This window comes from Trachurus japonicus, chromosome 6 (genome assembly GCF_045865225.1).
Source record: "Trachurus japonicus isolate A0001 chromosome 6, Traja_1.0".
In the NCBI taxonomy this organism is placed as follows: Eukaryota; Metazoa; Chordata; class Actinopteri; order Carangiformes; family Carangidae; genus Trachurus; species Trachurus japonicus.
The window spans coordinates 22,467,861-22,491,658 of NC_140912.1; the positions used below are offsets into that span (position 1 = coordinate 22,467,861).

At 40.3% G+C, this 23,798-nt stretch overlaps 1 protein-coding gene across 1 annotated transcript; it reads left to right on the top strand.

Annotated features, from left to right (window-relative positions):
* The first annotated feature begins 1,075 nt into the window (after positions 1-1,075).
* cbln1 (cerebellin 1 precursor) lies at positions 1,076-19,608 on the top strand. Its single transcript, XM_085779861.1, has 3 exons — positions 1,076-1,515; positions 2,782-2,901; positions 19,257-19,608. The coding sequence occupies exons 1-3, from the start codon at positions 1,258-1,260 to the stop codon at positions 19,452-19,454; spliced, it is 576 nt and encodes a 191-aa protein (XP_085635987.1). The 5' UTR covers positions 1,076-1,257; the 3' UTR covers positions 19,455-19,608.
* Positions 19,609-23,798: the final 4,190 nt, after the last annotated feature.

Sequence of the window (23,798 nt, forward strand, 5' to 3'; positions counted from 1 at the left end):
CTACTCCATATCAGTTTTACGCTTGTTTGCTATTAAATCCAGCTGCCAACTGAGTTTTACATACAACCCCAGGAGGCATTTACACATCCTGGAGAAGTTTCATCTCCCTCCACATTAAACACGACTTCCTGCTGGTTACAGTGAAATTTTAACAACTCAATTTGTTGTCTGGTTCATTGATGATAATGATGGCAATGGTGACGGTGATTAAGATGTTGACTGGTGGACAGACTGTGCCAATGAGTGCCTATCATATAGGGCTGCAGTTAGAGAGAGGAAGGGAGAGAGGAAAAAGAAAGTAGATAAATAGATGTAGATTATCATATCAAACAGACACTAAGGGAAGGAGTAGATAGATAGATAGATAGATAGATAGATAGATAGATAGATAGATAGATAGATAGATAGATAGATAGATAGATAGATAGATAGATAGATAGATAGATAGATAGAAGGTTGTGAGTGGAGGGGAATGGGGGAGGTAAACCAGAGAGACAGAGAGAGAGTGAGAGATAGTGAGTGAGAGAGAGAGAGAGAGAGTGGAGGGGCGGGGAGGGGGCGGTCGACACGCAGTGATTGGAAAATATCAAAGACGCGCACGCGCTAATCCGATGATGGGTCTCCGTTAACGGAGGGAGGGGTCTGTAAAAAAAAAAAAAAAGAGAGAAAAAGAAAAAAAAAGTAGGACCAGGGCATCTTGCGCTCGCGCGCCGCGTCCCTTCCTCTCGAGCCTTTTGTGTTTGAAACTCTCATATCTCACATATCAATAATTCAAGCGCGCGCGAGAGAGAGCAGACGGAGCTCCCTCCCGCGCGCTATGAGTTCTTCTGCCTCGTCACTCGTCCAGGGCCCCTCCGCACCGCGCGTGATTCCCGCTTACTGTGTCTCCAAGTGACAGAAAACTGCTGAGAAGTGACAAAAAAAAGGAGAAGAACAGGTGCAAAGTGGGAACTCGACAGGAGATAACGGGCTAATAAGCTGATTTCCCAGAAAAAAAGCAGGAGAGAAGACTCAAGACAAGACAAAGCGTCTGGTTCCCCCCTCAGAGAGAGACTTGGTGAGAGAAAAAACAGTTTGCTGTAGGCTGCTCGATCCAAGACAGCGGAGTGGCATCTAGTTGTGAAACAAGACGTCTAACGGTCCACCGGGGAGACGACGGGAAACTCTTCCTATCTTGTTTTCAGGAGGGGATTAGACGCACGGTTTGAGGTACGAAGAAGGCGACCGCAGAAAGAAGTTCGCTGCTCTGGTTTCGGTATGTTGGCGTTTTGCCTGCTAAGTGCCGTGTGGCTCGCGGCGAGTCCGGCCCGCGCTCAGAACGAGACGGAACCAATCGTCCTGGAGGGGAAGTGCCTCGTGGTGTGCGACTCCAACCCGACCGCGGACCCCACGGGCACGGCGCTCGGGATCTCGGTGCGCTCGGGCAGCGCCAAGGTGGCGTTTTCCGCAGTACGGAACACCAACCACGAGCCCTCCGAGATGAGCAACCGAACCATGGTCATCTACTTCGATCGGGTAGGAGGCAATATTTCTGTCCTGTTCTCCTCTCCTAACAAAAAACAAAAACAAAACAAAGACATGATGAATGTTTACAGTTGCTTTCTGTCAGTTTAATGCTGAACTTTGAGAAGGTGTGTGTGTGTTGAATGTGTGGCATGTATATTTGCTGGTATGGTAACAGTCAAACATGCTGTGTAAAGAGGAGAACTTGTCTGTCACCGGGGGAAAAACATCAAATATCACATACAGAAGCGTCAGCGCACTAACAGTTACCTATGCGTGTTTTACGCACCGTGCCTCATCTGATAACCTCCTCTTCTCCTAATCTTTTTTTGAAATCAAACTCCAGACACTGAATGAATGTGTCTGCGGATTAAATGATCAACTTAATCGAGGGTCATTCAGTGTGTAGGACTATTACAAAGTCATATAAACCAAATTACTCTGTAGTATGTCACAGAGCTGCGTCTCCTGCGCCTCAGTGAGCTGTTTCATTCCCCATAAGTAAAAGTGGAGCTGAAACGGATCTGTCTCGGTAACGATTCTTTTTATAGATACGCTAAAACATTTCCAAAGTGGGTGGGCAAGAATAGCCTGGTAGGCAAGACTTTTGAATATTTCAACTTTTTGAGCTGACAATACTCAATATGTGAACTGACATCTTGCCAAATAATTTAGTAACGGCAGGTCGCGAGGGCGAGGTCCTACCCGCCCGCCGTTAAAGGTTAATTCTCCCTCAAACTGCCGTTCAATTACACGCCATAGTTCGCCTCCATCCATAAAACCAGACATTTGGCTGCAGAAATGCATAATTGAAAATTTCATTTGAAAGATTGATTAAGTTCCCTTTCATTCCCCGTGAAGTTTGGGAGTTGTGTCGTGGAAAAAGAAAATCGAGATAAAAGCAAAGAGTTATTCTTCTACATCTGTGGAACTGGGTGTGTGGTCGGAGGGGCCCTCAGAGTCCATCATCCCCCCCAAAAAACAAGCCTTCAATTTGAATAATATCACCTAATTATTCCGAAAAGAAAATACTAAATTAATAAAAAACATTACTAAGTACACAATTATGAATTTCAGAAGAATAAATTTGGTTATCTTGGCTTTGGATAGTTCTTTATTTGACAGGACGCCCTTGTTACAATTTTCACATTTCGCATGCACCCATGTGATTAGTGACTTCTGAATGCAAATGAGCCACATCAAGCAATTTTATCAAAGAATTTCTTTCTTTCTTTCTTTCTTTCTTTCTTTCTTTCTTTCTTTCTTTCTTTCTTTCAGGTTCTAGTAAACGTTGGGAAGAATTTTGACGAGGAGAGAAGCAATTTCATCGCGCCACGCAAAGGGATTTACAGTTTTAACTTCCATGTAGTGAAAGTCTACAACCGCCAAACTATACAGGTAACAGCGTGTTCGTGTGTTTATCTTTTTATGTGTTTGTGCTAGTGTATGTCGTGTGCGTGTGTGTGTGCGTGCGTGCGCGAGAGAGCCTCACCACCACCACCACCACGCCCCCCTCCCTCTCGCTGTTTTCCCCTCATAAAAGTTGCATATCACCCGCGCTGGCAGTCATTTTGTAGATGTTTGAGATGTCTTCCCTCGGAGACAACGATGGAGGCGGGCAGATGAAAGCTAGTCGCCCCGCCACCCGCCGGCCCAATCATAATTAATCAATACATGATGCACAGAGAGGACAGAGCCAGATCCAGCGCGTGTAGCCGACAGGAGGACGGGGTGCTGCCGTGAGCGCGAGGAGAGAGAGGAGGCAGCACGCGGCAGCAGCAGCGTTACTTTCAGCACCATGGACAGCGGCGTTTCCTCGTGGCTTTCTTTTCATGAAAAGAGGCGGTGTCCTGAGTGGGATTTCTTTTCTTATTTAGCAAATTAAATCATGAAGTACATTTTGAGCAGCGCAAACAGAGGCAGGCCTTTTAATTTCCTCTTGTATAGCCTACCGACACAACGATACAGACGCTAAAGGGTTTTATGTGGCAATTACAGCTTTTCATTTATTTGTTTCTGACATGCTCACAGAGCCCCAATCACCGGTTTGCTTGCTTTCATCTTATACCATCAACCCGTTTTTACTCTCCTATTATTGACTTACAGTCTCCATATTCTCTTGACTCAGTCTAAAGCTCATTTCCAGTTATTTAACGTGCACATGATGACATGATGACGCTTTACAAGCCACGCAATGTTAATTACAATGTATCTCTAGCAAATTAAACTGTTGTGTAATTATGCTGTGGCATCCCTGGGGCTTTGGCATCATGTTTTGCTACTTATACTTTATTACTGGAGTCTTGAATTAATTAGCAAGGGCAGCAGCAGTAACGACAATAACAACAACAAGAGAGGGAGGGGGCAATATGTGGAGGGGAAAAGTTATGTCAAGGTCTCTATGTGTACTCCCAGTCATCTTCGAGCGACTGAACACAAATAGACCGTGGATGGCAAACGCTTGACTCATGTCACTAAGGTAATTATGTCTGTCATGACGTCTGTACTGTTACTTGTGCCAAATTGACGTGTTCTTTTAGTACAGATATTAAATGCTGTTAAGCGCAAAACAGCAAAAGAGAGATTTACACGAAAAACAAAAAGCTGTTATTGGAGTAATTTTGATAATGGCTTGACTGGCAGACTTTTGCAACCAGCATTTTTTGGCTAGAGTGCATCACTTAAGTACAAGTCCTATTAAGTCTGAAGCCTCTAATGTGTGTTGATATTTACATTTTTGAAAACTGATCTTGAATGTTGAGAAAAAAAAAAAGTTTTGCTCCGTTATGTTTTTGACACAACACAGACAGGTGTAGGTTGTCCTCTCTCTGCTATGCATCCAACCTGAGCGCTTCTCACCCTCAACCTCTTCCACTCATACTCCCTTCCATCCAGCGCATCTGCTGTGTTGAAAACTCCCACTGTTTGATTGCCTTAGAGGCAGCTACTGTGGTGCAGGCAAGACATGAGAGACAGCCGGAAGGAGGAGAGTGGTTGCAAGTAAATGCAAAACAGTTAGGGGAATGACGGGAGAGAAAAGAGGTGAGGGGGAGAGAGGGGGGGGGGGGGCTATGGAAGAGATAGTGAAGAGAAAATAAGAGAAGAAAGACAAGGCAAAGAGAGAACTGGAGGGAGGGATGGAAGAAATAAAGGGAAAATAAGGATGTGGATAGTAGAGAAAACGATGAGAGGTATAAGTCAAAGAAGAAGAAAAAAACTGGACAGGTAGGAAAGAGAATGAAGAGATTCAGGCAGGGCGAAGAGAGAAATAGGAAGAAAGCCAGACATCATGAGGAACTATTGATCAGCGGATGCTGGGTAGATGTACAAAGGGAAGGATAAACAGTTAGTTCCATCTCATCATCAGTGCTTTCCGCTGCAGGGATCCGTCTATCTATCTGCGAGGGGTGATGTGGGTGTCAAAATGCCACTACAAACCTATCTCTCTCTCTCTGTGCCTCCCTCTGTGTTTTGCCTGGCAATTAAACACAAGCATCACGGATTAAATCGAGTATATTCACTGATCTGAAGAGGAGTCTACCCATAATGCCACCCATCATCTACATCTATCCTTCCAATAGTGGATAGCTTACGTGCAGCATATTATTTGAAAATCTCTGACGATATAGTCATCAAACGCTTCCGTTTGTTACAGGGTTGCATTTCAGGTGCGACAATTTACATTTCATACATGTGCCGCTGCTGTCTGTTACAAATCAAATCAAAACAAATCAATTTGGTTAATGAACATCTTGTACGTACCTGCAGCTCGGTACAGAAAGCTCAGACAGACAAGCAGATAAAGGCGCTGGTCAGACATCAGTAATCTAGAGTTTCAAGTGCTCACAGGTTAGATTGGTCATTGGTTCAGTACAAGTTTCTTTTCACTGATTTGTGAAGACTGCAAGACTGTACAGTACGAAGTTGAACCTGGTTTAAGGTGTTAGACAGCGGTTAATCCTCCCTCCATGAATGCTTTGCTTAGCAACTTAAACATAATCAAAAACATAAGCCAGCGGCCTTATGACTATTCAGTCAGTCAGTATTAAGTCGATGTTTACAATTAAGACCAAAAACTAATTTGTCCAGGAGATGAAGAGGAAATATTCTATCACTATTTAATGTGATTTTGCATCGGGAATAAGTGAAATTTTACAACAGTATTTTGAGCAGCCAAAGCATTCAGAAGTGGCATCCTTAAAGGCCTTGGGCCTCAAAGCAGCTCCGGAGGCATTAAAGCTGCACAAGTACCGTATCAAAAAAACCACATGCTGCGTGTGTATTAAGGCCTGTCTGCGGTTGTCGTTTTCCAATTGAGGGAGGAAAACCTCGAGGCAATGCTTCAAGCTGCTGACAGTGCACTGGCTTGATAATAAAAGATCTTACCTTTTCGGTCCTACTCTTGTAAGAACTTACAACATTCTGACTCAGAGTAGTTGCATCTGAGCCAAATCCTTTTAAAGTCACGTTTAAACTCTTATAATGTTCATTCTTGAACTTGGGTCAAAGGTTCATCCCATATTCTAGTAAGATTTTCACCTCCTGAGGACTAGCAAAGACGCTCCATTTTCAAATGCTATGCAACACATAAACAACAACAACAAGTACCATCTCTGTTAATCACACTGAATACTATACTGTAGCAAAACAACATGGTTCAGGTGTACTCTAATTTACTGCAGGTGCAACCATGCATCAGTGTTTTTTATTAAAATCAGTACTCAGCTCCCCACATGGGTTCTCATTTAACTTATCTTTTTTAAGTATACATTCAAGTGGTAATAGGGGAAATAAACCACCATTGTATTTCAATGTATAAATGCAGCAGCACTTAAAATAGACTTATCAACTGTACAACCACCATGAGGCTGGTTGGGTATTATATATTGAGACCATAGATACTGATTTAATTTTGAGGCAAGATATCCACAATTTCTACTGTAGCTTGATATGAGCTGCCTACAGAGTTTTTCTTGTTAAAAAGTCATTATTCTGTGGGTCGAATTAAATGTACTAAAATATTTCTACATGGAGCACAGATAACAGATAATATGAGACTTTTTTTTTCCTATTTTCTCTCCTCTCTCATTTTTTCACATCACACAGAAGCTATATGTATGGTATTGCTAACACACACATCTCTTTGTAAACCTTTTTACAGTGTAATTATAGATTTTATATAATCTATAATGAATGTTGTTTGACTGTGCAGTGTGAGGCTGATTAAAATGGTTCATAGTCTTATCACAAAGTGATGTTGCTGTATAACCACCACTTCATTAAAGTGATGGCAAATTCTGTTTTAAAAACACATACACTTTTAAAGATTGATATGTGTATAGAACCACTGAGATGAAACTTTGCTTAAGCCACATCCCTTCTCGATATCTTTAAATATCATCAAACAGTTTCCTTAATATAGTCTGATTCCCTCTGCAGCTTCCCACCACACCACAGACACCACACTTATGAGACACTGGCTAAATACAAAAATAGCCAGCCATTATGTAGGAGCATAGTGCCACACACACACACACACACACACACACACACACACACACACACACACACACACACACACACACACACACAGACACACGCACACCAAACAGAAAGTGTCAGACTCGTATAAAGAAGTGATGACATTAAAAGCTAATTAGACCTAGTCATATACTCTTATATATACTCTCTTATAACTATATATATATATATATATATGGCCATTAAGTCTTCAGGGCAAAGGAGTATGTATTACATTTTTATAACCGCACCAAACAGATGAAAATATAATTTTTGAAAATAACATGTCTTTGTGGTGTGTGGTCATTCAGCTGGAGTAGGTTTCCAGCTGTGACCATCTTAACTGCTCGTTTCCTCTAGTGAACACATTTAAAATGTTTAACAAATGAACCATTATAATGCATTTGTGGACCAAATATAAAAACGTCATGATAATAACAGTAACATTTAAATTTATTTGTATCAGATCAAAAAAAAAGAAAAAGGTTTTCAATGTGCTTTGCAGATATTAAAAAACACACAGTGGTGCACTCATGATACACAGAGTAGAGATAAAAGACAATGAAAAAATACTTCAAATGACAAAAAAAAAAGAACAAAGCGCAATCAAACCTCATTTAAATGTCTACACTGATCAATGACGGCTTGTCTCTCACTTCTATGAACTCATGTACAGTACAGAGGAATTTAATTATTTTTTACCATGGAAAGAAATAGATGTTACTGTTATCTCCCTGGATCATATTCACTGGTGTCGAAGGTAGTAAACTACTCAGGGAGATGTAAGAATGAGGAAGTTGTAAATTTAACACCATGTATTGTTAGAGTAACAGAAAGATGGTGAGTGCAATTTTAATTTATTTTTTTGTAGTTCCAGGATGTGGTATATACTATTGTACGAAACATCGGGTTTTTGGGTGGGCCAAGAGCAGAAAATCCCTCCCTAATCATTTCTGTTAAAGTGGAAACTATAGAGAAGGACCACTGTTAAGAGGATGTAAGAAATACTGGTACATTTCAGTGCACTTCCAGCAGACCGCAACAGTTATTTAGTAGCCAGCAGTATACTAATGAGAGCATGAATTGAGCTAAAAAAATGAAGGAAAACCCCCTCGACATACAGGAAAATCCAAGGAAATGAGAGGCATGTTGAAGCCTCACTTGAAAAAATGGAATAATGTATAGCAATAGTTTGTCCACAACTGCCTGCGTAGAGACTGTGAAATGTCAAACCTCACACACTGTGTATTTGTTTGTTATATGTTACATGTTTGTGAGCTTGGTGTGAGTGGGGATGAGCTGGGGTTTAGGTCAATGACTGAGATACAAACATTTTTAGCCATGTCAGTGGAGTAGCTCTGTGGATGGTATTGTTTACATGTTGATTAGAAAGATTTTAGAAAGCACATTTGTTTATAGTTCCCTGACTTTGGTGATACCTTGACTTTTGATCAGCGGGTAAAAGTTTTCACTTAGAATATCTAGTGAAATATCTCACCATCTATGAGCTGGATGGACACAGAGTTTGGTTCAGACATTCATGGCTTCAGATGAAAGTTATATTGATTAAAGCTGCTATGTATTGACACATTCACTTCTCCCTTGGGATGAATCCTAATCACTTTGGTGGCCTTTTCATCTTATGCCTCATCAAAAATACCTAATAAACTAATGACATTCCCCAACAGCCTCAACCATGCTTTGTCTTTGTCGCTAATTAGCAAACTTTATCCTGCTAACATGCTACACTCATTAACATAGTAAACCTGACACCTACTAAACATTAAGTACTAGTCTATTTGCTTGTTTTTTTTTGCCTAAATATCTGATATTAAAGTTTTAAATGTATTCATCTGTATAAATATGGGTGCCATGCCTCTCACCCCTTTTCCGATCTCCAGTTTGCATTCTTGACACCAACAGAGAACAGAGAATAATGTAAGCATTAGCACAAGCCTTCTTAGCTTCTCACCTTCTTAGCGAAGAATAACCGCTGGTGTTGCTGCTGGGATTAAATCCTGAATCCAATTAAATACATGCAGCTATACAGCTGTGCTGTCTATCTATCTATCTATCTATCTATCTATCTATCTATCTATCTATCTATCTATCTATCTATCTATCTATCTATCTATCTATCTATCTATCTATCTATCTATCTATCTATCTATCTATCTAAATAATATATTATTTCCAACCCTATAAAGTAAAAACAGTTGGAATTCACAATTTCATGCTATTCAGTGATGGTTAGTTACCAACACAAAGAATCCAGTAATGAAGAGGGAGCATGCCTTTTGGTTGCATTTTGAAAAAAGTCCAAAAGGTCAATAGAAAAACTCACCTTTCAGCTCACGTCATGTCATTAGTTCTTTTGCCGAGTGGCATGGGGTGAGACGTGACAGTGACCATAGGGGTGACTCATCCATTAAAATCATACACTCTCAGAAGTTAATGGACATGTTTAGAAATGGATGTTATCCTGTAACAACTCTTTAACGTCTTTGTTTCTCTTTTCTGTTGGTGTATGAAGGTAATTGATGGGTTAGGGTCTCGGCACTATTTTTGTCTTGTGTGTTTCAGTGATGACACAGATGAGGTCTTTCATTCTGCTGTTTTTACAGTTTGGTCGTTTGTTGTCAACACACACAAACACGCACACACACAAACACACACACAGTTTGCAAGCCAGATGCTCGGTTTCATTTTAATCCAATCAACCTGCGCTCTGTCTCTCTCACTTTGGCAGAACATTATAGAAAGTTGCACTGTGTTGTGCCCATGTGTGAGGGAGGAGGTGTTAGAGAAAATATTCTTTGAACATTTATTATCTTTAAATTGAACAGTCTAAAAAAAAGGAATATTTACAAGCCAACAGCTCTTTGGGCCTAAAGGAATGCTAAAACGCTCTCTATAGTATCGGTAATCATGTAGTACATGTTTTGTTTTGTTTTTTCAGCCTGCTCATGCATATTAATGTTGGTCATTTTGGCCATGATAGACATCCAAAAAGACAGTTTGACCTCATTCAAAGTGCAGAGACTTGCCAAACCTCTTCAATGAAAAGCGTATGTAGTCACCATCATCATCATCAGCTCTCTTTAATGGCTGTGATGTGCCATAACAGCAGGCCATTTACCATAGACGTAATGTATGTAAGGAGACAATTATGGGTTAACAATACAGTTACATGTTTTAGCCAACAACCTCTGACTGTGAAGTGAACTGAAAGTGGAACAATTGCTATGCACTTCATGTCAACTGTTGAAAATAAAATCAACATTTGGTTTTGTTGCGCAAGAGACACACAAATGCTCTCTGTGTGTAAAAACTTCAAAATGTGAGAGCAAGTTTTGTTTTGGTTGTTAAATCCTGTTTCTAAGAGGCGATGGACAACATTTACTATAACTTATTATGTAGTAAACATCGAATATAACAATGTAATGGCTTAGGAGAAATCATACCGTGGGTATTTGGATTGGTTCCATACAAGCATCATTTTCACTATGCAATTCTGTCTGACACTGGGCGAGAAATCGCTGGGGAAAATGAAGGCTCAATTTATGGTAAACAGGAAGTGTGTCTGCCATCGCACAACCAAACCAGAAAGAGTATACAGTCAGTAGCAGAAACAGTTGATGGTGGAGCAACTGGAGTAAGTGTAGAAAGACAACCAGGCAGAAGAAAGAGAGCCAGAGCGTCAGAGGAGACAAGGATTCAGTAGATGGAAGGAGCTCTAGGATTCAGCTGTAATTATTTCTACTTGATCATTAAGTAATAAAACCTGCATATGTATTAATACAGTATAGCGTACACTCTGCATTCATCTTAGCACTGAAATGGGGGTTTCTAATTAATCTCATGCTTCTTTCTTCTGTCTTCGTTTGGTAGTTACAGTAACAAGTGGTTATTTTTTTCCTGTGTTGTTGCTGGACCCAGGAAAATGGAAAATGGTCACCTTTTCATAAGAGCAGGACCTACAGAAATACTTGGAAAGGATAGGAGGGAAAGTTTGTCTGTTTCCACTTAAACCACAAACTGAAAAGACAGTTATTTCAGTGGGAGTACCGTAGTTAGTGCAATGATCATGTGTGAGCTGCGTGTAGGTTTGAATGTAAGGTAAAACTTGTGTGGGAGGCTGTGTCAACACTGCAGATGGGAAAGACCAGTTTGTAAACGCTATAAGGAATCAAAAGTCTTGTTGAAGCTCAAATGAGTTGTCTTAATTAACTTGTAATGTAAACTTGTGGTTTGACATTTGGCAACAGATTCAGAGTTGCATGTTTTGCCTCTCGCTAAATAAGAATGATGGCTGAGGGCTTTGCTCGGCGGTTTCCCCAAATTAATGATGTTGTTCCCCGAGGCGATATCGATGACAGCTGGTGAAGACTTGCTGAAATTTGTTAGATCTGATCTGGTTAAAATGTAGATAGGTAAGTAAAGTTCTGACTTTTGCTCTGCCTCCATCTCTCTCTGCATCGGTTCTACTTTTGAAAACTGCCCAACTTTCTCAAAAACTGCCCTTTTAAACTAACTTCAGATACAATCTTTTCATTCCCCACCTTCATGTATGATTTGCAATGTGCACAATTTCTTCTGCACACATCACCTGTTTACCTCACATTAAAACGTGCACCATTACTATTATTCAACCTGAAATAGATTGAAACAATTGGACCCACTGACCTGACATCTACATTTTCAAGACTAACTGTGGAAATTCATTCAGACTTTAATGAGATTGAGAGAAATAACCAACAATCAGGTGTAATCAGGTAAAAGTCAGGAATAATGTCAAACTGTGCCAGCAGAGGTTAAGAGGCTGCAGAGATCCAGGCAGCACTGATGAAGAAGTTCATTAGAAGGTTTTTCCCACTCTGTAATGGAATTAGTGTAATATAATTTCTTGCAGGGTAACATCATTTTGTATAGCAACTGCCATGTACATTTATCTGGGAAACAATGACCTTCAGCTGGACTTTCTTTATTGTCTCTGCAGTGATCATGTAAAATCTCAGCTATCTGTAGAGCGTGGTGTTTGCTTTCAATGGACAAACCTACATTTAGGGTATTCAGGAATCATTACTGTACATGCTAACTCCATTTTCCATTTATGCAAAAAATATTTCAACCCAAATGGAAAAACTGCTTTGTTGACTTAATAGGAATAGTTACAAATTAGTGCTGTGTCCCTGTGAGAGTTGCAGACTGGACTGGTACAGTAATTGTGTTTCTAGATTTCTAGAGAGCACCCACTGAAGGTAGACCATAAACAAAGAGCAGAGAACCAACAATAAACACAGACATGACCTAAATAAAGTCTCCTGGCCAGCACAGATGTTCCAGATTCTAATAAGACGTGAGCCTCTGCGGCAGGAAAAACTTTTTTCTTTTTTCAAAATGCAAAGCATGTTACTAGAAACTATGAGTTTCCCACCTTCAAACTGTTTCCTGTTTCCTGTAATGTTTTGCATCATTCTTTATTGATCACTACCAGCTGTCTTGCCACTGAGATGGCGCTGTTACAGCAGGGGTTCCTGGGAGTTCTTGCTTTTGTTTTTGTTCTATTCATTTGTGATGTGTAAAAATCCTCTTGATTCTCTAACTCAATAGTGATTGGATGGGTTCCCCCAAATACATGTGTTTAAATCTAAAGGTAGTGCCACTCAGGTCAGCTAACCTAGTGAACTTTTACTGTTATGAGGTTATTATTATAATGTAATGTATGATTTCTGGATGCTTACAATCTGCACAAAGAGAGTTACGTTTTTGTAAGATGACATGCTGGGTGTCTCCATACAAGAGAGTTAGATTTCATGTGTATATGAATCAATCTTTCCTGTCTTACACTCTTTGAGCTGAGTTTTTTTTAGGAACTGTCAGAGGTTTGCTGTTTTCCTCTGTGCACCAATTGTGTGACCCTCAATTAACTTTGCTACAAACTTCAGAAAACTTCCACAACCGGAAAAACTTGGCCATTTTAAAGACACAGGATGTCACGGACGCCCCAGACAGACACACCATTATGTATGTATCTATCACTATGACTAACTGTCTTTCTGAGGAGACAGGAAAAATAGTGAGAAAGAGGGGAAAGAGAAAAAAAAAGGTGACAAGCAAAAGATAGAGGAGAATTAAAAAAGGGAAGCAAAAGGAAAAGATGTAGAGATGAATGAAAAGGGGCAGAAAGGAGAAAGATGAAAAAAAAATGAGAGAGACAACGATGTAAAAAAAACAGTAGGAGAAAAAAAAACTAGAAGAGTATCATTGTCATGTCAAGACAGAGGAGTAGACAGGAATTGATGATGCAATAACAGGATGTCATCATGTCGTTGGCATTAAGTGCTGCACTGAGACATGCGACGTCTATTTCCATATTGAAGGCCAGATTTTCTACCTCCCTGCTTCTCTCCATCCCCTCAACATTTTTTGTGGCTCTTTTCTTGCCCCCCACCCCCACCCCCTCCACACACACACACACACACACACACACACACACACACACACACACACACACACACATCCCTTCCCCCCCTCCCTTTCCCTCTCTCTGTTATTCTGTCTCTCTCTCTGTTACTCAGCCAGTTAATTGGCGCTTATGCATTAATGAATGCAGATCGATCGAGGCCTGACATGATGCGCAGGCCTATTATCATGCTTTTATATTTATGGATGGTAATTGTAAGGGTGTAGATGACAGTGTGTGTGTGTGTGTGTGTGTGTTTGCATGTAGGATACGGGGAGGGAATGGCAGACAGCTGCACAGAGGCGCACACACCACATGCTCTTTATTCATACAGGTGTGTGGATGTGTGGATGTGTATACAGTATGTGTGTGACCACAGTCTCATCCCTTCAAACCACTGTCACAGCTTTATTAGAGCTATATATCACTAGTACGCACACTGACCCAGTGTGTGTGTGTGTGTGTGTGTCAGAAACAGAGGGAGGGAGACAGATAGTCGACACATAAGTAAGAAAGATAGATGGTAAGACAAAAGACAGAGAGATGTGAGTCCCTTTCAGACTTGCACTGTTTTCTGTAAATGCCCTGCCAATTTTACATATTGATGTCATGTTTGAAAACAGTGTCATTTTTCTTAAAAAGAAAAAAGAAAAAAGTGATTCGGGCAATTTTCCACAGTTAGGAATAAAAGCTGTCTTTTTGTCAGTAAAAACACACTCGCAATTATCCAATCTAATCAGGACTTGACTTGAAAGAACGACTAGAGAACTTCTCTACTAAGTAAAATCAGCTCAAATTGCTCCTTACAGCAGCAACGGAAATATGATCATAAGTCCTGCTGTGGTTCTGAAATGTCGAGTATATTACAAACATTTGTGCGAGATCTTTTAAGCCAAGTCAACATGGTAGCGCTCACCTCAGTGAAGGCCAAAAAACATTTTTACTGACAGATGAATCTGGCAATTAGGGATTCCCAGATGGATCGGCTTCTTGTTATTATTGGCCGATTATAAATATGTGATAGGTATGCTTCTAGTAATTAATGCTTCTAGTAACCAATCATCTGTGCTGAATATTATGTCTGCAGCTCAGAGAGCAGTCCTATCTCCCACCTTGTTCACTGCACTGTTACGCTGATGTAATATACACTGCATGTCAGAAATGATCAGTAATGTGACAAAAATCACAGATTCTAGATCTGAGGGGGGATTAAACAAGCGAGACAACCAGGAAACATGTTTGAATTATTGATTGAAAGAGACATTGTGTGTGTGTGTGTGTGTGTGTGTGTGTGTGTTATGTATCAAGGGGAAAAAAATGTGTGAGGACAAGAGGGAAGGTTTGTAAGTGTGAGTTCCACATGAGTGACTTGGCTGAATGGATGGGGAGGCAAGAGGGTGGATTTTGTCTGCATGATTCCTGTGTGTGTGTGTGTGTGTGTGTGTGTGCGCGCGCATGCTCGAGTGTGTGCGTCTCAGGGTAACAGAGTGATGTAGTGATGCTTGCTTTTTTTGTCTGCCATCTCTGTTTGGAAGCATTACACGCACACTGGACAGAAACCATTTCTCCCTCCCGCGCTCTCTCCCCCTCCATCCCCGTCTCTCTCTCCTGTTTTATCTCCTCTATCTATCTATCTATCTATCTATCTATCTATCTATCTATCTATCTATCTATCTATCTATCTATCTATCTATCTATCTATCTATCTATCTATCTATCTATCTATCTATCTATCTATCTATCTATCTACCTACTCCCTCCCTTCGTGCCTGTTTGATATAATAATCTGGAGGTTAATGAGGCTAACTTGAAGTCTCCGCTTGCACCTCTCTACATACGATGTTCTTTTTAGCCTGAGCGTCCATCGTCTTGACATTTTGGAAGGGGGAGGAAGTGCTTGATATTTTTAGATTGCCCTCCTTTAAGTCTTTCTGCTTGATTTGAACACAAGTTTGTACATTTAATTGTGAATTCTTATCTTTATTTAATAGTTCAGTTTTACAATTTGGCAGTTTAGCACTGAGCTTCACTAAAGATGTAGAGGAGAGCTTCAAATGGCTTTCTCCACAGGCCCTCCCTCCATCTCTAACACACTCGCTACTCTGTCCTTGAAAAGCCTCCATAAAAGGGTGTGTTTATGTGTTTTATTTTAATTGTGTACACCGTTTCTTCTCTCATCACCTCTCCGTAGAACCTGGAGCGATGTCAGTTATTGATGATGAGATCCAAATTTCATGTTTCTAATGATTTGTGCTCGTCTTCATTCACTGATTGAAGACTCTTGGAAACAGTGTAATGTTTGTAATCAATCAAGACACACACTAATGAAGTGGTGTTTTTACTGTAAGGAGGCTGCACACTGATTATTAACACTGCATTAAAAGTGGTGAACTCTGCCAGTGTGATGGTGTAACTATTGGCATTATTATCACATATTGATTATTGACTATCCTCAGATCTGCCAGTATCATTCCTGTTGTTTGTATTGGAACTTAATGATTTAATTTTACACTCATTTTCCAAATTAGTGTCATAACTGCAAACCTGTCACCTTTAAATGTCTACTGGTCAAATGCACCTGCACTTAATGCAGGATCATGTTTGACCACTTTTCCAAATCATGCCACCTTTATATTGACTGAATTAAAACTAGTTCACAGTAGGCTTGGGCGGTATTACGGTAATACCGTATACTGCAGGTGTTTAAAAATAGCAACGGCATCAGTTTCAATACCATCATGAAAAAATGCAGTGCACTTATATAGGAGATAAGGATTAAATATTAAATAAAAGTCATTTAATGCCTAAAATTGATTATGTCCAGTAGAACTTATGCGTGGTTGAATTTTCAGTTAGTTTAATATGTTTAACCTACTTTTACATTAAAATGTGGAGGAAGTTTGAAGGTATCAAAATTTGGATACCGCCCAAGCCTAGTTCACAGTTTCATTCATTTTCTATGATGGGACACAAGAGGTTTGCAAGGCAGTGTAGATGTCTGTCAACACACCCACACCTGCTGTTTCCTTTGTGAAGTCCTACACCCTGTCGGCTCTTTGACGCGGGTAAACGTTTCAGAAAAGCAGTTGTTGTTTTTTCTTCCTTCACTGGCACATTTGGGCTACTGTACCCTGACTACTTCTTCTGTCAGTTTCATGCAACTGTGTGCGTGCTGTCAGGTGTGACACAGAGAGGGTAAGGGAGGTTCAGGAACAGGGAGGGGTTTATTTATCTTACACTGATTCCTCTTTTAGTCTGTAAAACATCCAACACCGGCCTCGAGGGTGTTGTCTTAAAATTAAATAGGATATTCAAGTTATATGACAAGTAATGTGTTTCATTGCCATAAATAATTGAAGGATAAAGGTGCCGTCACCTTTTTGTATCCACTTAAATTTGCAGCTCGGGGTATTGTCTTTTCAGTAATGATATTCCTTCAGTCTAGCTCCTTAAATTAACTGCAAAGCTGCTACAGCACACTTTGAAACTTGCTAACTTCGTGTGACCCCCTCCCACCCATGACTTGCGTTTGTGTTACTGCTTTAAAGACTTGTGACCATTCGCCAGCTCTGTAAGTCTGCAGAGAGAGGACGAACAAGGAGCAGAGGAGGGAAAGTGAAACCCTCAAACTGAATAGTGAGAGTTGAATACATTTCAGAGGGTGGGGTCTTCTCCCTGCAGAACGAGATGCGTTCAGGGGGAGCCAAGTTCAGGTCAGACGGTTAAAACAAAACTCCCTCCTCTCATGCGCTGCGAGGCCTCAGTGTGCGTAGAAGATGCTGTATGTGGGACAAAACAGTTGATGTCAGCAATTGCGTGAATTGCATCTAGACGCTGGTAACGCAGCACTTATTTTTACTATGTGATGTATAAATTGGCTTATTGTCTCACATGTATTATTAGAGTTACACTGTGTGGTCGTCTGCTAATAATATCTGCCAATTTTAAACTAATTGTGCAAGCAAAGACTTCACAACTATCAGGTGTGTTCTACTGTATATTAAATGTGGGTAATGCTGACAGTACTAATAAGCAGGATGGTACCACTGGTGCACCGATAAGACAAGTATAATTAGAGAGACAAGCCGATACATGTAGGTGTGTTATTATATATAAAACCAAACATTCACACATCCCTGTATTATATCTGTTGTTCACAAATAAAGAGAATTTTTTCCAGCAATGTGAAATGTAAGTTTTGCAGTGACCTCTCCTAAATTTGCATTCAGATAATTTAAAAAGATAGTTTGAGAATAGTCTGAGTGTTTTCATCACAGACTGGCTGTTCAAAGCAACACACAGACACTCACGCACACACACACACACAGCTTTAGCTGCTACGTTCACTTTGCTATTAAGAGGAGAGCCGGGCCAAGAGAGCTCTTGACTCTGACAGGCTCTTCATCTCCTGCCCACACACACAGACACACACACAAACACACTCTCTCTCTCTCTCTCTCTCTCTCTCTTGACCATCAGCTAGAATGAGGTGGATAAGTGTATAATTATGGGATGTTTATGACTGTGTTTCATCAGTTAGCAACAGTTTACTTGCTTCCAGGGTGTGCGGAAGTATTTTGATGTATTTAGAGCTTTGGGCGGGGGTGGGGTGGAGCGGGGTGGGGGGTGTCTCTCTAAACCGAGCGGCTCTCTGAAATAATAAACCCTGCGTGTTGTGTGGATTATGTCAGAAAAATAAATGTATTTACAGTATACAATAAATGACACAAAATGTCCCACAGGCTCTGGTGTAAAATTGTACATTAAGAAAGAGTGGAGGGATTACATTATCTTGTGCAGGGCAGCAATAGACTGGTGATTATCTGAGTAAATTCAACACAATATAACTGGTTAGAAGTTTCATTGAATAGTCTCTTATATACATGAGCCTCAGTATAGAAAGCAGGATTTCCTCCTTCCTCATGCCAAGTCAGACTCCGTCGTCTTACAGCCTACAACCACCTCTAGAAATGCATGAGAACACAAACTCTGTGTTGCTTCCCTTATCACGAAACAGTGGGTTTGCTCACACAGGTTTTTATAAAGTGTGATCCTGCATAAACAGACATCTTTCCAAAAAATTCATTTCAGTTTGTTTTTAGTGCCACATTGGTACCAGGGGTAGCAGAAAGCCATTTCTTTTCCTTTTTTTTTATTTTTTGAAAAACGTAAAGGCGGAAACAAAGCCAACAGCGCTTGTATTTCTGCTGTTGCTCAAAAGAGTAGTGATGAAAGCCGCTGTCTGGTGTGTATGTTGGCCGCCCTGGGAAGGGAGGGGGGACAGATCACTGACAGCTACGTCTCTTTGTAAGAAGAAGATGTTATTCCCCATTGAAACATTTGTTGAGTCAGACAAAGTGTGGGACTGTTGTATCTCTCTGTGTATAAATGTCTCTCTAAGTCTTTGTTAAATCTTCTCCAAGTAGTAATTGAAAAGCAGGGGAAGGACTCCCTTGATAAATCTATTGACGATGTGCTGACTACACAAAGTAACATAAAGTGGTGCCATTCAAATATAATATTCTGTTGGATTACATTATATTATAACGTATACTGTATAGCTGTAATTTTTATCTTGCAGCTCAACAAGAAAAGTCTAATTCTACATTAAAACACTGTCAGGATACAAAATCTTCTGTATGCATTTATACCAATCCCAAATTCCCCTACATCTCCCTGTCTGTGTGGTTGACTGTCTGTGAGCATGTTTGTCCCTCACCCCTCCTTTTCATTCTGTAAACTGTGTGTCCTTTTCCACCTTATCCAGGTGAGCCTGATGCACAACGGCTGGCCGGTGATTTCTGCATTTGCAGGCGACCAGGATGTGACGCGCGAGGCGGCCAGCAATGGTGTTCTGATCCAGATGGAAAAAGGAGACCGGGCCTACCTCAAACTGGAGAGAGGAAACCTAATGGGAGGATGGAAATACTCCACCTTCTCTGGCTTCCTGGTGTTCCCCATGTAGAGGAAAATGGAGAGGAAGAGGAGGAGTAGGGGGTGGAAATGAAGGAGGAGGAGCTGGTGGAAGATGGAAAGTATGATGAAGGTGGGGAAAAGGCAGATGAAGGAAGAAGAGGGGCTTGGGAAAGAGAAAAGGACATAAATAAGATGGTGGAAAAGGAGAAGAAGAGGAACAAGGAGAAGAAGAAGAAAAAAGAAGAGGGGATGTGACAACAGACTTCTATTTGGGATGCTGCAGAGGGTGGAGGGAGGAGGAAGGATGAGAGATGTTAGAGAGATGTAAGAGCATGACACAGAACGATTAAACGAGGGTAAAACGGGAGAAGAATTATGGCGCCAGTGCGGCCAGCTTCTTCACTTCCCTTCCTCCTTTCATCCATCCTTTCATTCATCCTTTTCCTCTGTTTTTTCTCTGTGGCTTGACTGCAGCTTTGGACAGCCAAAACTTTTTTTATTCTCTGCTGAAAGACGCAATTGATCATTTATATGTTCCAGAGTGTTCTAAAGCCCGAGTGTAACCCTCCCCTCCCTTCCTCCATATTCATCATTCAATCATTAATTCATCAACATGAGCTTTGAAGAATGTTTCTCCAAGAACTGCTCCCATCCTACATTTACTATGGCCATATTTGTAGTCTTTTTTTTTCTTACGCTTAACATAAATTGCACTGATTTTGGATCAGCCTCTTCCCTAACGCCAAACTAGAATTTTTTTAAAGGGGAAAATACTGAACTCTGATCTCAAAATCAGGGGCTGAGGAAGCATTTATTTCTCCTGTACGCTGTGTTTTATAGTTGACGTCGTCATTACTTAAGGTATTTTCAGATACCTAGACAGTTTGTTCTTAAAATTCACATCTGTCGCTTCCTTGCCATTGATCCTAGTCTATTACTTAGTGTCTCGCACATAACCCTCCCACAGTCTTTTCCTAGTCTTTGTTATAATGACATCAAACATGTCTCCAGCTCAAGGAAAGTTGACCACAGTGTCCAGCTGGACACCTGTTGCAAAAAGAAGAAAAGCTAAAACAACAGCTGCCACATCCTCAGTTGTTAGAAAACCTAAAACCAACATATAAAATCAAGCTCTATGTGCAAATAATACATAAAAAATAAATTCAGTAATACTTTGTTGTTTTTTATACTACTAATTTGCAACAATAAATGTGGTTTGAGAGTTAATGCTTGCCAAGTTATAAAATGATGATAGTGAATGCGGTGGATTTCACCTCCTGCAGGTTTCTGTACTTTTTCCCTACTTTCTGGGTGTTTTGACTGATGGTCACATAAAACAAGACATTTGAATATGATCACTTCCGGGAATAATGTTTGGAATACTTCACTAAACTCTGCTCAATCAATTGATTATTAAAGGCAACAGCATTTTCATATTGATAAAAATCATTGGTTGCAGCCCAGTCCTCTTCTGATGGAACAGCGCTACCTTGTCTTACATTATCTGTGTCAAATAGGCTACTTGTTGCAGAAAATTTATGAAATGACACAACTGACACCAAAAGTATAATTTAAATTAAACAGTGTAGTATTTAGAACTACAAGATTTTGTCATAGTTCCCCTCTAAAAGACCAGGGACCAGTTCCAGTCCAGTTTATTGATGCTTTCAAATCTACTTGCAATATCAATATCTAAATCACAATTCAACTATTCATGGTCTTGTTTAAATACTGAAAAAGTCAATAACTCTTTGAAGGACTAGATACATTTAACATTTAATTGAAACCACAACTTTTCTCTAACTACTATTTAGCCCAAACTGAGTCAAACAGGATGCAAACTGCAGTGTGTGTAAGCAAAGTCCAGCACTTTGTAGATCCACAATCCACCCCAGCCTCCATCCTCCTGTACCTTAAATAAGTAGTAGTAGTAGTAATGTAAGAAGTCAGCATTGCTATCTAAAAATCTTGAAAGTTTTATATTATTTTCACTGCTCCGAAAACGTGAAGATATAAAGTGTGTAACAAGAGGTATCTAAGGTAGACAATTAAAGGTCCTGTAAACAATCATCACTGGCCCACCAGTATCTGAAATCAAAACTAATTTTGTTTTCGGCCACTGCTTAGCCACGTTTTCTGCAAGGTGTCACAAGTTCCCAGTACAAGTGGCCACTAAACACATGATAAAAAGCACAACTGAATAAAGTTACTGCATGTACATGAGAACCAAAAACAATCCAGCCACAGCCACAGCCATTAGCCCACGCTAGCTTTGCCATGCAGCACTGAGACACAGCTGAACACATTTATATATTTGGCAACAGCAAAGTTAGATAACATCATCATAGCTTCAGTAGTGAATTAGGACAGACGTGTTTCGAGCGATGAAGAAAAGCCTGCTCATAGTCAAGCTGGATTTCTTAAACCACCCGTAGGTCTGGCCATCTCTGTGAAACCAGATTAGTATTGGATCCGTGATCGGTGTGGGGAAGCAGGTAAACACTGGACTTACCCACTGGGACTTACCACGCAGATGACAGGCAGTAGAGAAAGTGACGGAGCCAGTAAAAACTTTATGGATGTTTCGAGGCAGCGTCGTCTGTTCAGGATTAGAGAGGGTGGTCCCCATGGCCAGTCTGCCTGTACCCTGCTCTCATCTCTGTCTTTGTCAGAGGCCTCTGTTCTTTATTGTGGTGTCTGGACCGGATACTGTAACTAAGAACAGAGAAACTCACACAGATTGCAATACATACTGTACCATCCGCTATATCTTTACGTAATTGTTTGCCGCAATATTATTGTTAAAGGTCTCGCTTATAGAACCTTTAAACATAGATGTAATAGAAACAGTGTCATGCAGTCAATTTGTCACATTACATCTGATGGAACTAATATTGCTATTGCTACAAGTTACAGCCACTCAGAAAGCATTGCTCTACTTTGCTACATAAATGTTTTTTATCATCTCTCTGGCAGCCAAGAAAACATTCAAATCAACCTCCATTTTTGTCCAACTACCCCCTCCTCCACACCTTCACCCCCCCTCTCCTCTGTCTGTCTCTCCATCATCGCTGAGTTTTTTTTTTCAAGATTCGTACACCTCCCTCTCCAAGATCTCTCTTCTCTTCTCTCTTCGACTATGCTGTTTGCCCGCAAGTGCAGATTTCTCTCTCTTACTTTTTTGTGGACACTTCTGTTATACCTTCACTCACCTTATGTCTTTCTTCTTTTCTTCAACGGCCCATCTCCCTCTCCTCCCCTCATGTCTGTACTTTATCTGCTGCTGTACTCGTTTGCCTCCCAGCACGGATCCTTCCTTGCTTTTCTTCAATGTTGGACTTTGGACACTGAAACCAACAGACAACCACAAACTCTATTATATATAAATATATATATATAAATATATATACATAAATTTACACAGTATATGGATATATAAATATATCGAAATCTAAGCCACTGTTTCTATTCTACTGGTATTATGATGATAATAATGATAATACTAATACCGAAACCTGAATCTGATCTTGATGACTATAATATCTGTATTTCCGTACTTCAGTGTTATATAAAAGAAAAAATATTCTAAGAGAAACTTACTAGTGATTGTGTGGAAATCTGAGGCTGCTGTTCTGCTCTTCTGATTAAAAACATGCTTCTTGTTTTTGTTTTGGGTCAAACCAAGTTGTGGCTAAAAATCTGAATCTACTACTTATAAAACCTACAGCTAAAGAGGACTTTTATTTATGATTATGATTATGATTATGATTATTATTATGATTATTATTATCTTGACTGTAAATTACATGTGAATATTTAGACTACGATGATATTCTTTGATTTATCAATCAATCAAATCGATTTATCTACTGTTTTCTTATTTATTTGCTCTGATGAAATCAATAAAATTTAAATGGGACTTTTATTTTTCTTAAACCTACTTTAAGCCTGGCCTGGCACTTTATTTTGTAGAAGCTGGCATTACTTCTGAAAGCAACCAGAGACACACACACAGCCCCAGGTGTGTTGAAGTGTGTAACAGTGGGCGGTGTTCACTGTATGTGCCTGAGTGTGTGTGTGTGTGTGTGTGTGTGAGAGAGAGAGTTTGTGTGTCTCTTATTACTGTCTCCATATCGCTTATTCGTTTCACTTGGTCTCACTTACAAGCTTCTCTTCCCTCCTTCGTTCTCTCTGTCCTCCCTCCATCTCTGTCTTTATGAATCCAGTTGATTTGTTTCTCCTCTCTTCCTCTGTCCTTCTCTCTCTTTCTCACAGTCCTTCCTAACTTTTTTTTCTCTCTCACTCCCCCCACCCCACTGCATCCCCCTCTTTCTCTCCACTCTGTTGGTTTTTAAGGTTTTGTGGTTTGTTTCTCTCCAGACTGTAATGAGCT

Bases quoted from the DNA above. Each gene is read 5' to 3' on its own strand.
- cbln1 (XM_085779861.1), top strand. From the start codon at position 1,258: ATGTTGGCGTTTTGCCTGCTAAGTGCCGTGTGGCTCGCGGCGAGTCCG. The intron at 1,516-2,781 runs GTAGGAGGCAAT...TCTTTCTTTCAG, and splicing joins TGGTCATCTACTTCGATCGG to GTTCTAGTAAACGTTGGGAA. The intron at 2,902-19,256 runs GTAACAGCGTGT...CACCTTATCCAG, and splicing joins ACAACCGCCAAACTATACAG to GTGAGCCTGATGCACAACGG.